Source organism: Myotis nattereri (genome assembly GCF_964212035.1).
Source record: "Myotis nattereri genome assembly, chromosome: 1".
Lineage (NCBI taxonomy): Eukaryota > Metazoa > Chordata > Mammalia > Chiroptera > Vespertilionidae > Myotis > Myotis nattereri.
Window position 1 is genome coordinate 58,539,419 of NC_138075.1, and position 22,294 is coordinate 58,561,712.

Here is a 22,294-nt window from a genome sequence, read left to right on the forward strand (position 1 = left end):
AAGCAAGGGAGGGCAAAGGGCCAGACGGCCCATGTTTTAGGCTTTGCGGCCACTACTCAACTTTCTTGTAGTGACTCAACTCTGTCATTATAGAGCAAAAGTAGCCACAGACTAATTATAATAATGCATGTAACTAGCTGTGTTACAATAAAAGTTTATTTACAAACACAGTTGAGGGGCTGGCTTTGGCCCAAGGGCCAGTTTGCCTGCCCCTGTTTCAGTTAACCACGAATGGTGCCTCTCTTCTGAAAACTGCGGAGTGCTTCCCATAGTTGTACCAGCTAACGCCTGCACAATATTTAGTGCTCACTCCGACAGCGGAGACACAGCTGCGGTAGGAGCCCGTGAGACCTGAGGATTCAGTCTATGACCCACTGCTGCCAACGAGCAGGATTGGAAACTGATAGGAACCTGGAGGGGCCTGTGTCTGTCTTATTGGGAAACCTGCTCATGTAGCTGCACTGCTTTTGCTAATCCAGGGTCAGCGATCAGGAACGGAGGGTACTGGCCGTTCTGGTGCTGTGGTGGCAGGTGCAGACACAGAGAAAGGTAATAAACTTTGGGTAATGTGCTACCTCAGCAGCCTTAAAGGGCCAGGGCAGCTTCCCACGGTGCCAAATATAAGTAGGCACTAAGGAATTCACTGCTCAAGCACTTGGGCTGATATATAAAATATATAAAAGTTGTAGAGCAGCAATAGCCAAGAAACACTGAATTCCCTACAGTTAGAGAAAATCTCACCCATCGTGTTGCCAGCTCTCTCATATTACCTATGGAAGGGAGAGGTAACTTGCCCAGCTGGATTGTGGAGGAATCACCAAATCTTTTGGTTTCCAATCTGTTATTTTCCTCTAAAGAATCTGAATTTAAAGGGCATTTACCAACCATATAAGCACTCATGTCATGAGATTATGACAGCGAAGTCCCTGGCTCCCCTTGAAGACAGTTTTCTGTTGGGATAGAAATGGTGCCTGAGAACATCGGAAGTTTACAGAGGGGAACAGACTGCATTGCGTCACTGGTTCAATGCCCCTGACAAAAACTGCACAGGATAAAGCATTAAATGCCCATCTTCCCACGAATATAAATGCTGGTCTCTCATATTGTATGATAACATGGCAAGAACAGACTGAGTAGTTCTTAAATCAAAGTTTGCATTGATCTGTTTCCCTGCTAACAAATCAAAGGCAAATGTTATCCTCATGTCTTTGGTGTCTGTGACATAGAGGATCCCTCGGGCAATGAAGGCGTTGCCGGCCTTGGATTTGGGGTACGTGGTGTTGATGTGCTGCACCACGGAGAATGTCCTCTCATCCAGCTGGGCTACCAGAATGCTCGAGCCATCCACACTGGAAGCGTAGATAATCCAAAGGCCCTTTTCATCCACAGCTAAATTGAAGTAAGTCTTGGAATTGGCAAAGAGGTATTTTCGATCAAAATACAAGGCATTTTCAAGCTTCAGAGTTTTGGATGTTTCTTTGCCAAATTCAAATCTGAAATGTGTAAAAAAAGTAGATACGAGTCACCACTTTTTCTGACAAGGGTAGTTTTCTAGGCTCCTCTGTTAAACTGGGGCGGGGCCTGAGACTGCATTTCTAGTATGTTCCCAGGTTCTGCTGGTCCGTCCCAGTGCTATGAGCAGCGGGGTGTAAAGGATGGTGATGACATCTAAGTGTTCACCTCCCAGCCCTTTGAGCCCAGGAAAAGTCCTTCACCTCAAGAACTCTGTGTTGGCTGACCTCCTGAAATGCCTTCGCAAAGGTTCCTGGAGCCGCAGGGGGCCTAGTTCAGTCCTTTCGTTTGGCAAGTGAAAAAGGAGGAGTGACAGGCCCAGGATACAAGTAACTCACAGAGCCAACCCCAAGTTTGGGGGTTCTTCCTCCACCCCACGCTGAAATTTTAAGTAAAAAATTTCACAGCAGCCCTGCTGGTGTGGCTCAGTGGTTGAGCATCGACCTATGAACCAGGAGGTCAGGGCACATGCCTGGGTTATAGGATTGCTCCCCATTGTGGAGGGGTGGGGGGGGGGGAGGAAGGGGAGGCGGGGAATATATGTAGGAGGCAGCTGACCAATGATTCTCTCTCATCATAGATGTTTCCATTTCTCTCCCTTCCTCTCTGAAATCAATAAAAATATATTTAAAAAATTTTTCATAGCAGGCTCAGCTAAGAAGGTCACCAGCTGGAAGAGATGCAGCGAAGTCACGGCTGGTGGGTGACTGGACAGATGGAGCTGTGTGTGGGATCCCACGCCCTCAGCTCCTGGAGGCTGTCTGATCTGACCAACTCCAAATCTAGACTGAATCATAAAGGGGATTTATGATTCCAGAAGCACCTGCCTGCAGGAATGAAAGTTCGGATATTAAGTTACAAGAAAAGAAAAACACCAGAGGGTGCCATTGAGCAGCAGGAGAAATGTGCAGCCTGTGATCTGGGGATGTGCGCTGAGCCTAACAAACCTGAATCCAATGAAGAAATACTGGAGTTTGAAAGAACCAGAGAGGAGGGGACTTGAGAGGCCTGGCTGCCCACCTCGGCTTCTTCCGAACGTCTGGAACTCAGGGCTGCCTTGTGGTCCCTGTCCGGCCCTGGCGGGGACCGGCTTTGGGTGTGACACCTTCCTGCCAGAGGGAGCCCTGCGTTCTGGCTGCTTCCTGTCTCTGAGGATGACAAGCTGCCCCTCTGACCACTCCGGTCTCCTTCTCTCTGGCTCCAACCTTACTCTCGGTGTCCAGACCAGCAATGCATGCAGACCCAGGCAGGGGCTGGGCCAGGGGCTCATCATCCGAGTCCTGACTGACCTCTGAGCGTGTGCCAGGCCCTGAGGGCACGAAGTGATGGGATTGGGGAACTAGGGCACCATAGTAGGAGCTGTCTGGGATGTGTGAGAAGGTGCTGCGGGGCCCACATGACTCACCTCACTATGGTGTTGGAGCCTCCTTTGTGGTAGTAGAGAGAGTTGTTGTAAACGGCATGCCCACAGCCGTGGAAATAATACGGGAGGTGGATGAGCGAGTAACTGCCATTCAGCAGGGAGGGCTGGTCCTTGAACTCCTTCACCCTGATGCCTGCAGGAGAGAAGCCCAGGAAAGGCTCTTACCTGCCCTTTGGCCTGGCAATCACAGCTGGGGAGGAGTCTGGCGGGGGGAGGGAGAGGAAAATGGAGGGAAGTGGAGGGAGATGTCCTGTAAGGAGGGTCCTTGTCCAGCTTGAAGAGTCTCAGACCCTTAAACTCACAATGCTATGGTTTCCCTCTGGATACTTTGCCTAAAATTGGATAAGCTACAGGCGGGGTACCCTGGTCATGTCCCTGTGACCTGACCAAACTCAAAGCCCAGTTCTCTTCTACGGATTCTGATTTGTCTTTTGAACACAGTCTCCACAGCGTCAGCTTTGCTCCAGAAAAACGGCCAGCCTTCCCCAACCCGCTCTCGATTATTCATGAACTTTTCTATCAGACTGACATAGGCCTAACCCGGGAACAGCTGTGCAGTCCCTCCTGACTCCTCCTGCCTCCACAGCAGCGACTGCTCATTCACATTATTGCTCTTTCCTCGTGAGCCCAGAATGCTTCTCGGCTGGTCATCTGGGCAGTCGCCGCCAGCTGGACAGTTAGCCTGGATGAAACGAAGCCGCGTATCTCAGCTATTGCTCCGACCAGTGAGCGTGGCTACACCCCTTCTGGGGTGAGGCCACTGCTCCCACGACCAGCAGTTCCCGACCGCATCCCGTGACGCAGCGTGGCGAGGGTCACGCGCGGGAGCAGTGCCCCGGGAGGCGGCCCTTCACCTCCTCCTGGGGGCTCTGTCCCACGGACACCTGAGGCCGAGGACCAAAGCACTCTCCCAGGGCGGAGCCAACGGCAGACAGAGGGACAGGGCGGAAGCCTTCCTCTCTGACATCTTTCCCCACTGTGTGTGTGGGCTCTCCGAGGCCATCAGTCCTAACGCTCCATGGTTTCCTTTGGATAGTTTGCCTAAATCTACACTGGGGTGCCCTGCTCGTGAATGTCCCTGTGACCTGAACAGCAAGGTTTGCCATCAGTGTCCTCAAAGGAGGAAAGTATTCTGCCCACTCATTTGTGTTTCCTAAAATAAAGAGTCATTGTTACACCAGATAGCAGGGATTTCAGACAGACACAAAGAGGATCAGCCTGCAGGCGGGCAGCAGATGGAAGACACAACAACACAGGTTCAGATCACCTGCCAAGTGAAGGTACCTGAAAAATGTTCAGTCACCCAGACCCGCTCATCACTCTTGTTTGCAGACTCTCGAATCCAAGTCCCAAATGTCTCCGTGACCTTCAGCACTTGTGTTGCGTTTCCAATGGAGGTGATCATGGACTCTACCAAAGGAGGAGAGAAAAAAGTTGCTCACCTCCCAATTTTGACTTTAAGGCATCCAATTTCTGAATTTCGAAATAGGATGCTTTGTTTCTGTACCCGCTTGTGGGGAATGGTGTTCATTGACTTTCTCGTCGGCTTTTCCCACCAAGGTATCGTCATTGGGGACAGCACATGTCTCACCTAAAACAATAACAACAGCAATCAGGGCAAGCGCAGTCGGCACAGTGAGCACGCACAACTCCCCACCCCAGTCCAGATCTAGGCCCATAGGCATCCCTTACAACAGGCCCACCAAGGGTTCTGGCTGCTTGCTTCTAAGAACCATCAAGTCATACGCTTCCAAATTTCCCCCCTTCATTAGTGAGTTCCCAGCAAGCTTTCCAGGACCACAGCTGCCAAGATGGAACCATCCCCAGAGATGTCAATAAGGGGAAACGGAGGCCTGAGCCAGTGTGGTCCGGCCCTTAGCAATCTGAGGGGAAGAGGCTTAGTGACACTCTCCTTATCTAGATAAGTCAACTTTGCAACTTTCTGGGAGGGTTTTCACTCTCAGGGGGCCGATGGAGAGGTGGGAGGCAGCGGCCTCAGGAGGGACTGAGCCGCCCAGGGCAGGGATCACAGAGGAAGGAGGAGGCAGCCTGGCCCAGACCGTCGGAGCCCCTCACCACCATCTCCCCACTGCCTCTGCTCGAAGGCCTCCCCTCCCAGGTCCTGGATGGGCACCTGATTCACACTCGGTTTGAGGCTATGCCTGAGCTAGAATCCATTCTCCTCAGTCTGTCACTGTTCCTGTATCAAATGGGCTTAACTCAGACCTTCGGTGGAGAGGTGGCTCAGGGCGGCAGAAGCAGGACAGGAGAAGGGGAGGGACATGGCCACTGTGAAGACAGGAGGAAGTGAATTGGCGGTAAGGGCCCCGGTCTAGGGCAGGTTGGGGCAAATGGGACTTTCTGGGAAAGGCCAGGCCATTCTGATGGGTTCGCACCACCCTGTGGCTGCTAGACTCAAAGCAGCAGCTCAGCGCTCAGTGAGGAAGCGCAGAGCAATCTGGAGCGGTTTCCTTAGCAGCCACCAGGGGGCGGGGCCCTCCGTGATCTCCAAGCTCCTTGCCAGCTGGATGAAGTCCCCTTGTCCGGGGTCCCTGAGGACTCCCCCACATGCAGTTTCCCTCAGGAGCCTGGGCTTTGTACAAGAAAGGGACAGGGAGGCCCTCCTGTTCTTCGTCTGGAGAAGAGGCTCTCATTAGTCCCTCAGTACCAACCTGCTTCTGATGCTGTGGGGACGGGAGGGAGAGAAATGGATCTGGTGCCGGGAGAGGGCCACGTTCGGCGGCAGGCAGCCTGGCAGCTGAGGACTCAGCTCTAGGGGGTGGAGTGGGAGACGATGGCCTCTCACTGAAACCTTCACAGCTCAGTCTTCACAACCCTGGGGCCTAGCCCTGCCTCTCAGCAGCGAGGCCGCGGGAGTGCTTCTCTGGGCACCACTGTAACTGGCTGGCGGAGCCTTGGCAAGTCAGAGTCCCACATGCTCAGGCCAGACCTCCCCTCCTCTCAGATGACGGCCAAAGGTCCCATTCAGGTCACTCTCCAAGGGAAGCTGAACAAAGGGCTGCTGCTAATGGAGGGGGTGGTACTGAATGCCTGTGATGGAACCAAACTTCCAGGGAGAATTCTAATCAGGCTCCATTTATGGGGAGTGGGAGGGTGTCACGTGTGACATCTTTGAAAGCACAGATTTGCCCACTCTGATAACAGAGTGCATGGCCCCAAAACACCCTCCAGCAAAAGCAGTTCACCAGAGAGAACTAAGGGCTGCTCAGGAAGGCGGCTGTGCAATCCAGCGAGAGTGGCAGACACTGCTGGCAGGGCGTCCTGTCTGCCACCGAAGCAACAGCAGCAAGTTGAGCCTCCATGTGGCTAAGGAGGTGGGCAGATCCCGGGTCTCACCTAGCATCGCCCTACCAGTAAGTGTTCTCCATTAGTGTGGATCCTGTTTTTCAGCAGCTGTCCATCCTGTGGCCACACCTATCACAAAATGGCCCCAGAGCCAGGCCTCTTGGCCTCCTCGCCCTTGATCGGCTTAGTCTCAAAGTGTGAATTTCCACCTCCGAAGGAAGATGCTCTGAGAGCCGGGGCCTTACAGTCAAGTACAGGATTCAAACCCTTCAGGGCTGGGTGTTCTGCCACTCACGACGGAGTGTTTCAGTTTTGTGTCTGTGAGTTGGTGACAATAACAATTCCTATGTCCTAGGGCTGCTGTGAGAATGAAATGAACTTAGCAGCTGGCACCGTGCCTGGCACACTCTTAGCACTGAAAGCTTGATGGTGGCAGCGGTAGTGTTGTAGTATCAGCGGGGATTAACCAGTCAGACCTTCCCCATCATCTCCTCTAGCATCAGCCAAGCCCTTCAAGCTCCAAGAGTGAGCAGCTTAGCTTTCCAGACTATTCTGGGGAGAGGGATGGTGCATTTGGCAGAAAGAGAAAGTCCAGTGACAAGGGAAGGGAGGGAGATGAGGAAAGGGGGAGGGAGGCCCAATTCTAAACCTGCCACCAGTCCTCACCCAGGATAGACTGCTCAGGCCTCCCACAATCATGGTACAAGGGGGAACTCCTTGGATAAAATCTCCTCCCTCTGTTTAAAAAACCTGTCACAAAGCCTGGATGAAGCCCGAGTTGGGACTGTTAATGGAAGAGGCACGTTCCCTGGGGCAAGGTTGGTGACCTGGGCACTGGCCGTTGAACATGTTTGGCTGCCGCGGGCCTTTGGATCTTCTGCTTCCAGGGGATCCTGGGGGACCTGGAGGGCCTGGGGGCCCAGGTGGGCCAGGAGGGCCTGGTGGGCCTGGGTCACCTTTGGCACCTGGAGAGAGAGAGAAAGAAGGTGGGGGGAGATTGATTAAGGAGCCATAATCAGAGTTGGGTTTCACACAGAAGATATAGAGAATGAGTACCTCCCAGGGGCTTGCCACAGGCGACTGCTCGTGCACTTGTCCATGTGGAGCTGGAAGCTCCCATAGCCAGGCTGAGCTGCCACTGTGCAGCAGGAACCGCGCTAGAATTTATAAATCTCCTCATGGCTCCACCCAACCACTCTATGAAGCAGACTCTAAACCAGTGATGGTGAACCTATGACACGCGTGTCACAGGTGACACGCGAACTTGTTTTTTTGGTTGATTTTTCTTTGTTAAATGGCATTTAAATGTATAAAATAAATATCAAAAATATAAGTCTTTGTTTTACTATGGTTGCAAATATCAAAAAATTTCTATATGTGACACGGCACCAGAGTTAAGTTAGGGTTTTTCAAAATGCTGACACGCCGAGCTCAAAAGGTTCTCCATCACTGCTCTAAACGACTTCAGTCTCAGGGAAGTCTAGTGCTTTGCCCGAGGTCACATGAATAGGCTGGAACTCAGGCCCAGGGGTGTCTCACTTCAAAGCTCATCCTTTTGTCACTGGCCATGTTGGTGGGTCCCAAACCTGACTGCTCATCAGAATCATGCAAGGAGCTTTAATACAATTCTATGCTTGGGTTCCCTCCCAGACCAATTAGATCAGAATTGTGGGAAGGTGGGTCATCTGTACTTTTTAAAAAATATATTTAAAAAAATTTTCAATTACAGTTGACATATTAGTTTCAGATGTAAAACAGAGTATTAGATAATTATGTAACTTACTAAGCGACCACCCTGGTAAATTGAGGACCCATCAGACACCATACACAGTTATGACAATATTATTGACTATATTCCCTATGCTGTACTTTATATCCGTGGCTATTTCTTATTCCTCTGTATTTTTTAAAGTTTCCTCCTCTGCAGCCAGCCATGAGAAGCACTGCTCTGTGTGGTAGAAGTAAGGCGCTCCTGTCCAGCTCTGTGACCTTGAGCAGGCAGCTCAACCCTGCTGAGCCGGTTTCATCTCTAACACAATCTCCTACTCCCAACCCTGCCTTGAGAATGACTGAGGTCACTGGGGCCCCTACACATCTGAAGGCAGCCATTCCTCTAGCCTCGGGTGCCAATGTGGGTGTCGCCCTCCGCAGGGGCTGGTTCTGGAGCTCTCATAAAGGTGCCATTAGGCTGGGCCGCTCAGCCCTTCGGTTCCATTCACCTGGCCAGTCCCATTCTAAGGTCTCTTTAGCTGCCTCTTCCCAGTCAGTCTCTTTAGAGGGGGCAAGCAGGGGTCACAAAGGTGAGAGGCAGGTCTGTGCCCAGGGCAGGGCAGGCATGATCCAACCCTACTACACCTCCTCTCCTCTCTGACCAGAGGACACACTCAGCTCTGGCCTGGGCTCCTGAATTGGGGTGCACTAAGCATGGTTGCTTTTCTGAATGGTGTATCATCACCCTTCACTTGTTCAGCAGTATAGGGATGTATAGACGTCCATATAACTGAAGTGTAACATGGTCTTATGTTTTAAAATTATATTCATGTATATTACCCTGTGAAAACACTTCTTAAATGTTATGCATTTTGCATAGCACCCTCCCCTGTTTATGAAACAAAGCATGCTAAATATAACTTGATCTTTCCTTGATGCTTTGGTCTTAGCACAGTGTCTGGCAAATAGCAGGTGCTCAGTTAATTTCCGAGGGATAGATGGGCAAATGAATGATTAGGGTCATTATTCTGAACATCTATCATCTTAGCTTCTTGAGGACAGATGCCATGTCTTGCTCATTTTCACATTCATAGTCTCAGCTCTCAGCAAAGTGCCCAATTCATAAATACTGCTCTCTGATGTTCAATAGATGTTTACTGAATACATTAATAGGATAGCTATGTTTTTATGATATAGATGGTCTCCAAAGTCCTGTGCTTTTAAAATTCTCCTGCCTCATCTCCTCCATGACCTCAACTGTCACCTACTTTTTCCACCAGGTAATTGTCTTTCTGTGGCTTCCTGCACCTCCTCCATCTCCCCCATAGACACCAATTATCTGCTTTTAATCTGGGCTGAAAACTGGAAAAAGAAGACCAGCAACCATGATTGCCCCCATTTTCTGTGTCAAAAGCTTAGGATAAAGGCCCGAGGATGGCCCTGTCTCTATTGCAAAGGAAATGTCTGTGCTTCCTGTCAGTTGTTCTCTGAGGAATCGGAAACATGCTTGCTGACAGGTATTATTCTGGATCGTGCTGGATTTAACGGATACTTGGAAAAAGGAAGTTTCCTTCATCCTAATTTAATCCAGCCATGATGTTTAGACCTGAAGTATTAAGCCTACTTCTGCTTAGATCCCAGATTTGGTCTTGCCTACAGTGGGGTAACATCCACAGTCTTCTCCTTTTTGAAAGCATAGAACAGATGGCCTCATAAGGTGGATGAGGAGAGAAGACCCAGAGCAGCCCTTGCATTGAAATCAGACAGGTCTCAGGCTATCCCCCCGGGAGAGGGCCCCAGCGCAGCCTCTCACCTGCAGGGAGCACATCATTGGACACGTCCCCCTTGTCTCCCTTTTCACCCTTCTGCCCTGCTGGGCCCTCATTTCCAGTCAAGCCCAGTTCACCAGGGTCTCCCTTTTCCCCTGGAATTCCCGTGGCTCCAGGTAGCCCTGAGGGGGAAAAAGATATATTAGCCTGTTGTACAAGAAATTCTGACACACTGCTTTGTGATATTATACTGTGCACTTTAAAGGTGAAGCAGCTTCAAACACCAAGTACCTAACACACACAACCACTTTAGGACAGCAGCGTGGCCATCGCTGGAGAATTGTATTTGCAGGTGGCTCTGACGGGATATTTTTAGAGACGCTTGATTGGAACAACAGGCTGAACAGAGGACTGAACCTCAAGAGGGATAGTCACAGGAAGAGTAGAAAGAAGGTGAGGCCTGATCAGAAGTCTGATCTATCCACACAGGTTGGATGGAGCACTGTGAGGGGCCGACTTGGTGCTATAACAATGGAGACGTCATCTGCATTATTTGCTTGATTCCTCACAACATATTGGAGTGGAGGCTAGGCACTCATCCATACTTTCACTTTTAGAAATTGGAACTAAGGATACAGTGGTTATAACTGATGCTGCTACGTGAGTAGCAGAGAGAGATCCAATTCTACCACCATGGCCTCCTTCTGGGGCATTCCAGTGCAAAATGCTTTTACTCAGAATAGCAAAACAAGTAAAGCTGCTTTAGGACAGGCGTTAAGACGGGTGGGTACAGGGTGAACAAACTGCTGTGGGTGAAACGTCTGCCTCTGCTCTCCAGGAGCCATCACTCCAGGAACTGCAGCCCCGCCACACACAGCAACTGTCGAGATGTGTACCATGACCTCTCAGCACTACTCTACGGGCAGCACAGGATTCTGACCCCTGAGAGAAAGGAAGCAAATAGGTTCATACGGTTGTTACAGTTCACTGCTGGTGGGTAGTTTCCACACAGCCGCAAGGGAGGGGAACCCAAGTAGAGCCTGGCAATGTTGCTATAGAGAAGAAACAAAAACAAGAATTTTTGGACCTAGAGGTGGCTAGAACTTGTGAGGTAGAATATGAGAGAGGAGGTCGTTGTATAGAAAGAGCTGGAGAACTTCAGAACTTGGAGTCTTTGGCTGAGGAATGATCTGTGCAGGATGCTAGGCAGGGGAAAGAATGGACAGAAAGCACTTCACTACACAACTCTCAGAGCCTGCACAGGGAAAGTTCTCATTCCCACCAATCAAGGCGGAGAGAGCTCAGAAAATGGCAGGATATTGGGTAGAGTCCTTGGAAAAGTCTTGTCTTAATAGTGGGGCTAAATAAGCCCGAGAGACAAGGCTGCCATGGGTCCATCATAACAATGCTTAAAAATAAGCTTTGAAAGGATTACACTAATCTGCAAATAGATGAACTGCATGCCCAAATAGACCCAAAATTTGAATTATTCAGTCAAGGTGATGCAGCAACTTAACAATTTATGAGAAAAATCATATGATCATCTCAGAGGATGCAGAAAAGGAATTTTATAAAATTCAACACCTATTCTCAATAAAAATTCTCATCAAAATAGGAATAGAGGAAACTTTCTCAATATGGAAAAGGGCATCTATGAAACACCTACAGCTGCCATCATCCTTAATGGTGGAAGACTAAATGCTTTTCCCTCAGATCAGGAATAAGACAAGGTATCTATGCTCATCACTGGAGGTTCTAGCTATTGGGGGGGAAAAAAAAAAGCAAGCAAAAAGGAATAAAAGGCAAGCAGATTGGAAAGGATGAATTAAAAAAAAATTAAATTTAAATTCAGAGGACATGATTGTTTACTAGTATGTAGAAATTTTCATGAAATCTATAAAAGAGCTACTCGATCTCATGAGCACCCAGGGACACTGGGTTCCTGAGAGGGGAAGGGATTGCCTAATATTGTGCAAAGGTATTGCCAGGTATGGATCAATTTACATGATCTACTATTGCAGGGAGCCCCCTGTTCATTTTGATGACAGCCTCCTACATTTATTGCTCAGTAGAGGTATTATTCAGAGTGGTAGAGATTTCAGGCAACAGGAAAGACCTGGAGGCATGTCTTACAACAGGAAAAACTTTGATTCCTCTCAAAGTCAATAACCAAGAGGGCTTAGGATCTTTTCTAACTACCCTGTCAGTCTCTATTCCCCTTTTTATAGGCTCTGGCCAAGTGACTGCCCGTTTGCCCCCCTCCTATGCCCCATAAACTGGGACAATCCCTACTCTCTAATGGTTATCCTCTGGCGTTACAATTATCCTCTCTCCAGATGAAAAATCAAATCTGGATTGACCCCACCCTCACTGTCCGCTAGCACCACAGGATTCAACATAACTGTCCCAAGGGAATCATAGAATTCCAGATTGGAAGGTACCTAAAAGGTCAATTAGATTAACCTCCAAAATCCCAAAAGCCTCTCTTCACATCTTTTCAGCAATGGGGAGATAACTGCATTCACATCGCATCACATCACATATCATACCCCAATACTCTGCACAGCCATGGAAGGCAGTTATTCTCTAAAGCATAAATCTGAATCTCTTAACACCTTTCCTTTATGCTGGAGGAGTAATACATATTCAAAATGGTTTCTGCTCTTCGATACTCAAGGCACCCTACAAGCCATGCCAAAGAAGACAGTGTGTGAAAAAACCTTAAGATGCTGATCACTATTAGTAAATGTAGTGAACAAAGAAACATTTGCTACATTTCAGCCAACCGTAAAAACAAACAAACAAACAAACACCTCAGTAAAAAACTAGGAAATTCAGCTGTATCTGGGAGTCAGAGGCCTCAGGCTCCCTCCAGCATGATCCCAGGCAGATGCCATGCACTGAAGGGGGAGCTGTTACACAATAGAGGGGAGTGAAGAAGAGCAGAAGCCCCCCACCTTACCCCACCCCATTGTCGGAATTTGCTCTGCTATGGATTCAGTATGAAGCAAATCGTGCCTCTTGGGTGGTTCATGGCTCATGATGCATCTCTCACAACAGCATTGGAAATCCATTGGTCTGGGTCATCCCTGCCCAGGTCATCAGGACATCTTGCTGGAAAGTGGTTTGCTCACTTAAAGGAGCCTTTAATCGGGAACCTCTGCATGAGGAGGCTTTCTTTTGTCAGTGTTTGAAATAGGCAATTTGGCACATTATCTGCAGGACACAAAAGATGAGTCCGTTGCCATAGAGTCCAGTCAGCACAATGCACCAAGTATAACTGATACCGTCTAAAGGTTTCACATGCCCAGATTTAGCAAAGCTCAGGGAAATGGTATCTTCTCGTTACCTCAGAGTTTTCTTTTTCAGGCATTTATTCTAGTCACAAAAAGCCTTTCTGCATCATCATCCTATTTTCCCTTCTTTTCTTTTATTCTTTCCTCATATGCCTTTTATTTTCTTTCTCAAAAAGGTCATCTGTGAAACAGGAAAATATTCATGCTGTAATGCAGCTGTTGTAAGGCAGCCCCTACAGGGGCAGGTGTTTAAAACTAAAGATATTAAAGACCTTTGCTTAAAGGTGTATTTTGATACTTATCTGGATGTGCATAATCTTTTGTTGTTGTTGTTGTTGTTAATCCTCACCTGAGGATATTTTTTCCATTGTTTTTTTATTTTATTTTATTTTATTTTATTTTATTTTATTTAAAGTAGTCATGTTTCTTTTTTGTTTGTTTGTTTTTTAAATATATTTTATTGATTTTTTACAGAGAGGAAGGGAGAGAGATAGAGAGTTAGAAACATCGATGAGAGAGAAACATCGATCAGCTGCCTCCTGCACATCTCCTACTGGGGATGTGCCCACAACCCAGGTACATGCCCTTGACCAGAATCAAACCTGGGACCTTTCAGTCTGCAGGCCGATGCTCTATTCACTGAGCCAAACCGGTTTCGGCCCATTGTTTTTTTTTTTTAGAGAGAGTGGGAGGGAGAGGAGAGAGAGGGAGAGAGAAAGAGATACATTGATTGGTTGCCTCCCACACTCACCCCAATCAGGGCCAGGGATTGAACCTGCAATCCAGGTATGTGCCCTTGGCCAGGAATTCAACCTGTGATGATGTGCACAGGCCAATGCTCTAAACACTGAACAACACTGGCCAGGGCGTGCATGATCATTTTTAAGCATTTGTTAAGAAAGGGTGGGGTCACAGAGGACATTCCTGGAGCACCCAGCTCAGGTGATTAAGGAGACTGCACCACTGGGTCTCCACAGGACACCAACTACATAAGGTTGCCCTACCAAGACCAGGAGTCATAGCAGATCCACCTAATACATAGAAACAAAGATAAAGAAGTAGCAGAAATAGGGAGACAAAGAAATATACCCCAAATAGAAGAACAGGGAAATCTCCAGAAAAAAAAGCTAACTGAAATGGAGGCAATCAATTTACTAGATATAGAGTTCAAAAAGTGGTTATAAGGATGCGCAAGGAACTTAGTAAAAACTTCAATAAAGAGTTATAAAGCATTCAAAGGACATAGAAACAATAAAAAAACAACAAATCAGAAATGAAGAATACAATACCTGAAAGAATAAATAGTAGATTAGATAAAGCAGAAATATACCCCTGCCTTTGTAGTCAACTAGAGGCCCAGTGCAAAAAATCCATGCACCTGAGGGGGGGGGGGTGTCCCTCAGCCTGACCTGCGCCCTTGGGGGATGTCCAATTGCCAATTTAGGCCCGATCCCTATTTTATTGTAGTGTTGTTTACAGTAGACAAGATTTGGGAGCAGCCCAAGTGCCCATCAATAGGTGAGTGGATAAAACATTTACACAATGGAATATTACTCGACCGTAAAGAAGTAAACCTTACCTTTGTGACAGCATGGATGGACCTGTAGAGGTATCATGCTAAGTGAAATAAGCCAGTTAGAGAAAGACAAGTACCATACAATTTCACTTATATGTGGAATCTAATGGAAAAAAAAATAAACTAATAAAATAGAAACAGACTCATAGATACAGAAAACAGACTGACAATTGTTAGAGGGGAGGCGGGTAAGGACCTTGTGAAAAAGGTGAAGGAATCAAGCAAAAAAAAAAACAACAAAAAAAAACCCATCCCCAAACCCTCATAGACACAGACAGCAGTATAGTGATTTCCAAGGGAAAGGGGGTTGGGAGAGGATGAAGAGGGTGAAGGCTGGATAAGTGGTGATGGAAGGAGAGGACTTGGGGTGATGAACACACAGTACAATCTACAGATGATGTATTATAGATTGTACACCTGAAACCTATATATTTTATTTAACCAATGTCACCCCAATACATTCAATAAAAATGAAAAAGAAAGAGTCATGGACGTTTTGTCAAGATACAAAATGTTTTCTCTTTGCCCTCTTATGACTATTGCCTGTGACAAAGTTTCCCTTTGTCTGTAGATAAAATCTCCTTGTCCTCACACTGGCCATGCGCTGGTGTCAGAAGTACCCTGCTCTCTAATCACAGGCACCATCAGAAGGCCCGTGGGGGGCACTCTGCCCCGCCCCACTCAGCTGAACTCAGTGATACTATCACTGTGTCGCCTGGGCTCTGGCAAGCTTTGAGTCAGCACATTCTGCCAGGGAAGAAAGGTCAGATCTGCTGGCCGAGGTTCTGTGCTACAAGGGGCTCTCTGCTATTTTTCTTCCTCCGTGGCGCCCACTCAAAACAAACCATCTCACTAGCGTTAGAGTTGGGGGTTGTGCGATGCTGCAGGGGTCAACTCCAGCATCTTCTCAGCAGGAGTTGAGGGAGGATGGCTTATTTTTGGCAGGACTCTCTGTCACAGACTGAGGGTGGGGGGAAGGGGACTGGAGGGTGTCCACAATACCCAGTCCCAAGACGGGGATGAGTAAGGAGGAGGGCGTTTATTTCTGTTTTCATGAGGATTTGATTTTTAGAGAAGACACTGCAGCATTAACTCTTAAGTGAGACAGTAAGACAGATGGAGAGAGAAAGTAAATGTTTGGTTTTGAGGCAACAGAATGTCAAACTTCATAGAAGATGCTAGTTGCAAAATGACAACATTTAAGTCTCTTTTAGTTCTTCTCTCCAAATCTAAGTCAGTATTTTCAAATGAATACAGGTATTTCCACTTAGACTTCCTTTAGGTATAAAACCAAGTTTCTCTTCCCATTTTTGGTAACAACAGCTAACACTAATATAAATAGCATATATATATATAATCACTCGCTCTTCCTAACAGTGCTATGGGGTTGATACTATTATTGTCCCCTTTATACAGATGAGGAATCCATGGCACAGAGTGATTAAATAACTTGCCCCAGGGCACACAGCTACCAAGTGGAGGAGCCAGAATTCCACCTGAGCTCTGGCTCTGGCTCCATGCTAGTCCTCCATCGTGCTTAGCATTCCTGCGGTCAGAAACTGAGGGTTATCTTTGATGCTTTAATCTCCTGGAAACAACGGTTAGGCTAGAGCTCTGAAATTCTGATTTAATCAGACCAGTGTATCTCAAAGCGCCCTGTTCTTTCCTTCAAATATGAATGTAATGTGGTTACCAATGTACTAGACTTCTGACTATGAACAATCAGATGGGAAGGGGTCCAGAGTGGGAACTGTGTCTACTTTGTTTCCCCAGCAGTATTCGCAATCTGTCCAATAAATATTTGCTGACAAACTCCCACCCGCTTCTGCTGTGCTCAGCCTCTGGGTCGGCTCACCTGGAGGCTCCCTTCTGCGTGGTCACTAGATGCTACTCTCCTCAGGGCTCCACCCAGGCTCTCCCACAGCTATGCCCACATGCCGGTGGTCTCTGATACTCGGCCATGTAGACCTCTAGTCTGCTGGTCTCCTCTGACCGCAGACCTGCATCCCCAAGGCACACCCCCACCCCCTACATCTCCTCCCCTGGTGTCTCAATCTCAGCACATCCCATGCTGAGCTCCTGACAGTCTCCCTGAACCCGAGTCAGTGCAAGGCTCCCACCTGGGGGCAGAGCAGTCAGGCAGTGCAGAGGCCTGGAGTCTGCCTGAGGGCCTCCCTCCTCCACCTCTGTTTCTCCACCTGTCATCATAGACTGCAGATTTCACCCCCAAATACCCACTCCATTTGTCTCTCCATGCCCATCCCCGCCCTCCCCCCGCCTGCTCTTTGAGAAGCTTCTGAACGTCTCCCTGCCTCCGTGCTCACTTGTCTCCTGTGCTTATTTCAATGTGTTCCATGCACATTGGTTCTTATAAAGGCAGATCTGATCCCGTCACTCTCTCCTGCTCGAGCCCCTCCAGGCGTCTCCTGCTCTCAAGATAAAGACATCTTCCCTCCGTGGCTCTGCCATCCCTGGTGCCCCTGAGAGAAAGCTGGCTGCTGGGTGGTATGGACATGCCTTCGAGGCTCAGGTCAGAAGCAGGAGGGAAAGCACGGCCCAGGCCCTTAGCAGGGTGACTGCGGACAGCACAGCCCTCGCTCTGGAGTCTGAGCGGGCCCAGGGCTGAGCAAAGCTTTCAACAACCCCTTTCCATAGAGACAGGCTCTTCTAATGGCCGTTGTCTCTATACATTAGAAGGGAGGCTAGTCTCCACTTCCCCTGGCCCAGGGCGAGGACCCCCTGTTGGGCCCTTGATGACTCCAGTTCTAACCTCAACCTTAGTGGAAATTTCTTGTTCTAAGGTCTAACGTTGCTGACCCCGGAGGCCTCCCTCATTGGGAAGGCCCGTGTCTTTGCTACCCTTCCCATGGGATCTCCAGGAAATGAGGACTTGGTCAACCTCCAGAGAAACAGAATCCAGCACCTCCTCAACCAGCCACTGCCACCCCTCTCCAAGCCTCCTCCCTTCTGCCCTGCGGCCTCCCCGGCACAGCCACCAGGGTGGTGGGTTCACCAGTGGGGCAGGTCTCTGCTCTGCTGTAAATCCTGCCCATCTCGCTAAGCACAAACCAGTTCTTCAAATGCCCAGGGCCAATCTGATTTGTCCTCTTTCCTTTCTGGTCTTAACTTGACCACAGTTACCTCTCATTCTCTGTCCGGCCACCCTGGCTTCCTTGTGGCTTCTCAGACTCATGGGGGCAAGCTGCACTCCCCGGTTCTGCTGGAACCCTCTCCCCAGGCCCCCGCTCTCACCTCCTCTAGGTGTTTGCTCAAAGCTCCCTTCCCAGGGGTCTTACATGGCTTCCCACTCCACAGTCACCCCCCGCACTCCCCATTCCCTCTCCTGGCTCTATATTTCTCCTTTACCACCGTGTAACAATCTACTCTACTTGTCGATCTTGTCGACTACTCATTCTCCCAGCTTAGAATTTAAGCTTTATGAAGGCAGGGATGTTGTGAGCGTTTTCACTTCTGGATCTCCAGCACCTACAACAGTACCTGCCACATAAATATGCGGTACCTGAGTGGACGGCCCTTTGCCCTCACTGGGTTGTGGGCTGCATGCTGAGCACACTCTGCAAAGCCAGAGCCCTTCTGGAAACCACTCCTTTCCCCCCTGCCCACGCCCATGCTAGCACAGTGCTGCCTCCCCTCAGCTGCCCCTCATACACTCGTTGCTGAATCCTTAGGACTGGGTCACATTTCTGGGGGCTTCTCAGGATAAACCAAATGTCTGTACACTGCTGGTCATCATTATTCAATGCTGATGTTCATTTATAATTATTATCCAACACGGAACAATCCATTACTGCTCCGTAGCACGGGCTGTAATTACTGGCCTTCTGGGGACGGAGCTGACTGGCTATGTTGCCCATTGTCACAGGGGCTGTCCCCTGGGAACGTGAGCGTGCAGGTTTGGCCAAGTGGCAAAGCCCCTCCACGACTCTCCCTCTCCACGGGCGATAAGAGCAGAGTGCTGGGAGGGGGACTGTGCTGTCTGGAAGAATCTTCCAGTAGCTCTTCTAGCCCAGAGCCTGTTTAAGTGAGCGGGAGTAGCAGAGCCACGAAGTTGGAAATAAGCTAGAGGGTGTGATGAAGCCTCCACCTGCCAGAGGCTGAGAGCCAGGCCTCCTAGAGGCCTCCTGAGCAGCCCTACCCCTGCACTTGAGCTTCCACATGCCACATGCCAGCTTTCTTCAGTGAATCTGCCCAGCAGGCCTTTCCCCGGCCCCTCAGGATTGGTACTCAGAGACCCTTAGAACTCGCCCGCCCGCCTGCTCCCTGCCTCCTGCCAGACCCCGCAGGAGCCCCTGCCGCTCACTGACCCCTGGACATACCTGACACCTCGGGGCTTTGGGGCCTTGGCTCGGGTGATGGCAGCACTGCTGCTCACAGAGGCACAGGAAGTCTCTCGGAGACACCCCACATCTCTGTAACCACCCTGTGGCCCCCGGACAGGAGGCCCTGACAGCTGGGACCCCACAACCCGAGTGCAGGCCTCAGGGAGGCCTGGATGCCACCAGTCCATTCAAATCGTTCCAGCTATTCCTCTACTAGGAAAACTCAGGGGCTGACATCACACAACTGATTTTCAATTAAACATAGCGTTTCTGGGCAGATGAAGGCAGTGAGAGGGCAAGGCAGGAACTGACCCTGGAAAGACGGGGTGTGACACATGCAGCCAGCACACAGCCCACACGTGCCCACCCTGGGCTCTGGCTCCCGCCCCTTCCATCTGTCATTCTGCATCAGAGCAAGCAGTTCCCAGGGAGACAAACCATTGTCAGTACTAAAAAGAATGCCCTTGGCCCCCAAAACACGGCAACTTCCAGGCAAGAGTCGAACCAGCCTTGCCTGCAAAGATATAGCACTTTCTAGCCACTGCACACACATTAGCCCATTCAAAATGCAGAAACAGAAACAAGCAACAAGGAAAATAATGAAAGAGTTGCCAAAATACCAATTTTTCCTCTCTTTCCATTTGCTCCTTTTTCGCCCTTTGGGCCCTGGGGACCAGGCTGTCCATCCGACCCGTTGTGTCCTGGTAGCCCACCAACTCCTGGCGGTCCTGCATCAAACACGGGAAACGAACATTAAAAACATCTCCTCACTGAAGTTCAGGTCATTTCCTGCAGCCAGTGAAGGTGGGCAGCATTGACACCTTTCCCAGATCCTTCCCGCTTCCTCCCTTCCTTCGCCTCCTTTGCTACCCTGGCCTGGAGCAGTGACAAGTGGAGGATGGCGAAGGCAGGCTCTCAAGTGGGAGGGGCAGGAGAGTTCAAGACTGGGGGAGAGAGAAGGGGGAACACAGCGACAGTCGGGGTTGGCGCTAAACTCTTCCCCCTTCCCCACCTTAGTCCCTTCTGAGTGATCCTGGGGAGTTAGCCACCCATATTCCCCCCTATGAACTAGGAAAAGCCATGGGCTCTTACCTGGTGGGCCAGGTGGTCCTAGAAGAGGAAAAGAAATTTAAATGGTGAACTATAGGTGGAAGAAAGCAAAGCAGCTCCACACCCCAAAATTATTTCCCCCCTCTTAGAATGTACTGGCGAGGAGCCACCCCATGCCTTTTACTTAGAATTCAGTATATTTACCCGAAAGATTCTTAAAATCAAGTCAGCACAGACACATTTGCCAACCAAAACCACTCCTGTTTAAGTTTCAGTGGACCAAGAATAATTGTATCGATTCAGAAATCAGTCATCTCTCAAGCAATCAACTTAATTAAATGAGGCTGGGTGACAATACAGGTAGGCACTACAGACCTGGCACAGGTAAGTGCCGGCACTGCAGGGCTGAGGTCTGGCTGTCACGAGAGCAGTCCCAAGGGCTCCCAGCTAGCCAGTGTGTCTCCGCTAGGCCACTGAGGGGGTCTGAGAGCAGAAGCTGGTTCTGAAGTATGGTAGCAATCATTTCAGATTGAAACTGTAGTTTAACTCTAACCTGTTGTTTGGCTTAACAATAGAAAAGTTACTTTGATTTTCTGAATTGTATAAATCATCCCATTCGATTGAATGCCTTATTGATTGTACCGTGACTATCCCATTGGTTGTGATCTTACTCGTTTTAGAAGCACATTCTTCACCTGGGAAGGACAGCACAGTTATCCCAAGGTCAGAGGGCTCTAGGCCCAAAACTGTAATTTAGATAACATGCCTAAGTTTAACCCAGGTTAGATAATGTGTTTATAACATGCTGTTTAAACTGCTTTTTGCAAACTAGGTTCCTCATTCCAGACCCGAGGGCTCAAGATAATGTATTTCTGTCAATTCAGTGACCCTGAGACCCAAAACTATAATTAACATGCTTAATTCTTCTGTAAACTGCTTTTTGCGAGCCAGGTTCCTCATTCCAAACCTTGAGATGTAATCAATACCTTTGTGATCTTTGCCTATATAAGTCTGGTTTTGCCACCATCTTATGGCTATAAGATTTGGGGAATGGCCCCTCATAGTCCCGGATTGCAATAAATGTGACTCTTTAATTCGACTTCTTGAAGCGTCCTTCTGTGATTCGCGGGTTACATTACAACAGTTCACCTTCCAGATCTCTATTTTGTTGCATGAAATAGCCCAAGACGAATTGAGGGCCCAGATCAGGTAGCAAATACTTTCCTTAGTGTGTAATTACCCAGAAAATCTAAGGGTGTTCATATGGATCATTTACACATAATCTAACAAAAGGATTTTGCTTTCCCAAATAGAAGAGTATTCTTATCAGTTATTCTATGTGAGCACTCAGACAAGCTAGTGAGGCTGTAGCCGGAGCAGCTGAGGTCCTTCCGTTCTCCAGACTGCATGTGATCACCAGTACTACAGGGAAAGGTCTTCCATAAATCCAAGCTGTGGCCTTTCAGAAAAATCACCATTTACTAAGCACCTACTATGTGCACCAAAATTCACTAAGCAGCAGCAAGCTTGGCCCCTGTGTCTGTTGTGTTGACAACCTACTAGGGGAAGGTAGATACTTGGCAATCACAATGAAATGTGAGGGAGCTGCAGAGAAGCAAAACCCCAAAGGGCTGCTGGGGCAGCCTGGGCACACGGCTGTCTGAGAGGCCTCCAGAGAAGCGTGAGCCTGGATCTGGGGCGCCGAAGAAACGGTGGGCCTGGGATGGCTGCAGGGGTGAGGGCTGGACATCCCATGTAGGAGCAAAAGTACAGAGGTGGGAATCTGTATGATTCAGGGTGAGGAAGGAAGAAGATAGATCAAGCTGGTGTGTGGAGATGAGGCCAATGTGGGGCAGCAGCACTTGATTGCCAAGCAGAGAGGTGTGGACAGTGTCTGTGAGGCAGTAGGGAGCTATAGCAGGTTATTAAACAGGGGAGAGGGCTGATACCATGAAGTCAGTGATACCAGGAGATCTCCCCTGTAGATGGAAGTTGAAGAGAACTTGGGAATAAGACGAGAGAGAGAAAGAGGGAAAAGAAAGGATAGAGAGAAAATACCCAGGAGGTCTTTGTGGCTAAAATTGGGGGTGAGGCTCTGGATAAAAGTGGCTGGTGACTGTAGAGTTGCAGGAAAAGCTAGACATTCCAGAGGTATTTCAGCAGAATGAGCAGGGCTTTGTGTGAGGCAAAAAAAAGCCTAGGATATTAATGGCGAGAGGCTGTTTTGCATACATGGGGACTCATGGAAGAACACGTGTTTGAAGGTATGCTTTCAATACATATAGGCCTACCTCAGGCCAAAACAATTTGCT

The 22,294-nt window shown here is 48.9% G+C and overlaps 1 protein-coding gene across 1 annotated transcript in view; it reads right to left on the minus strand.

Annotated features, from left to right (window-relative positions):
* Positions 1–1,015: 1,015 nt before the first annotated feature.
* Positions 1,016–22,294, minus strand: part of GLDN (gliomedin) — a gene marked incomplete at its 3' end in the record, with an annotated part of 52,092 nt that continues 30,813 nt past the window's right edge. The window contains exons 3-10 of the mRNA XM_081106624.1: positions 20,025–20,042; positions 19,553–19,660; positions 9,765–9,902; positions 7,069–7,206; positions 4,443–4,526; positions 4,220–4,345; positions 2,918–3,068; positions 1,016–1,493 (exon numbers count right to left, since the gene is read on the minus strand). Coding sequence (XP_080962750.1) covers positions 1,016–1,493; positions 2,918–3,068; positions 4,220–4,345; positions 4,443–4,526; positions 7,069–7,206; positions 9,765–9,902; positions 19,553–19,660; positions 20,025–20,042 — 1,241 coding nt within the window. The remainder of the gene's footprint in view (positions 1,494–2,917; positions 3,069–4,219; positions 4,346–4,442; positions 4,527–7,068; positions 7,207–9,764; positions 9,903–19,552; positions 19,661–20,024; positions 20,043–22,294) is intronic.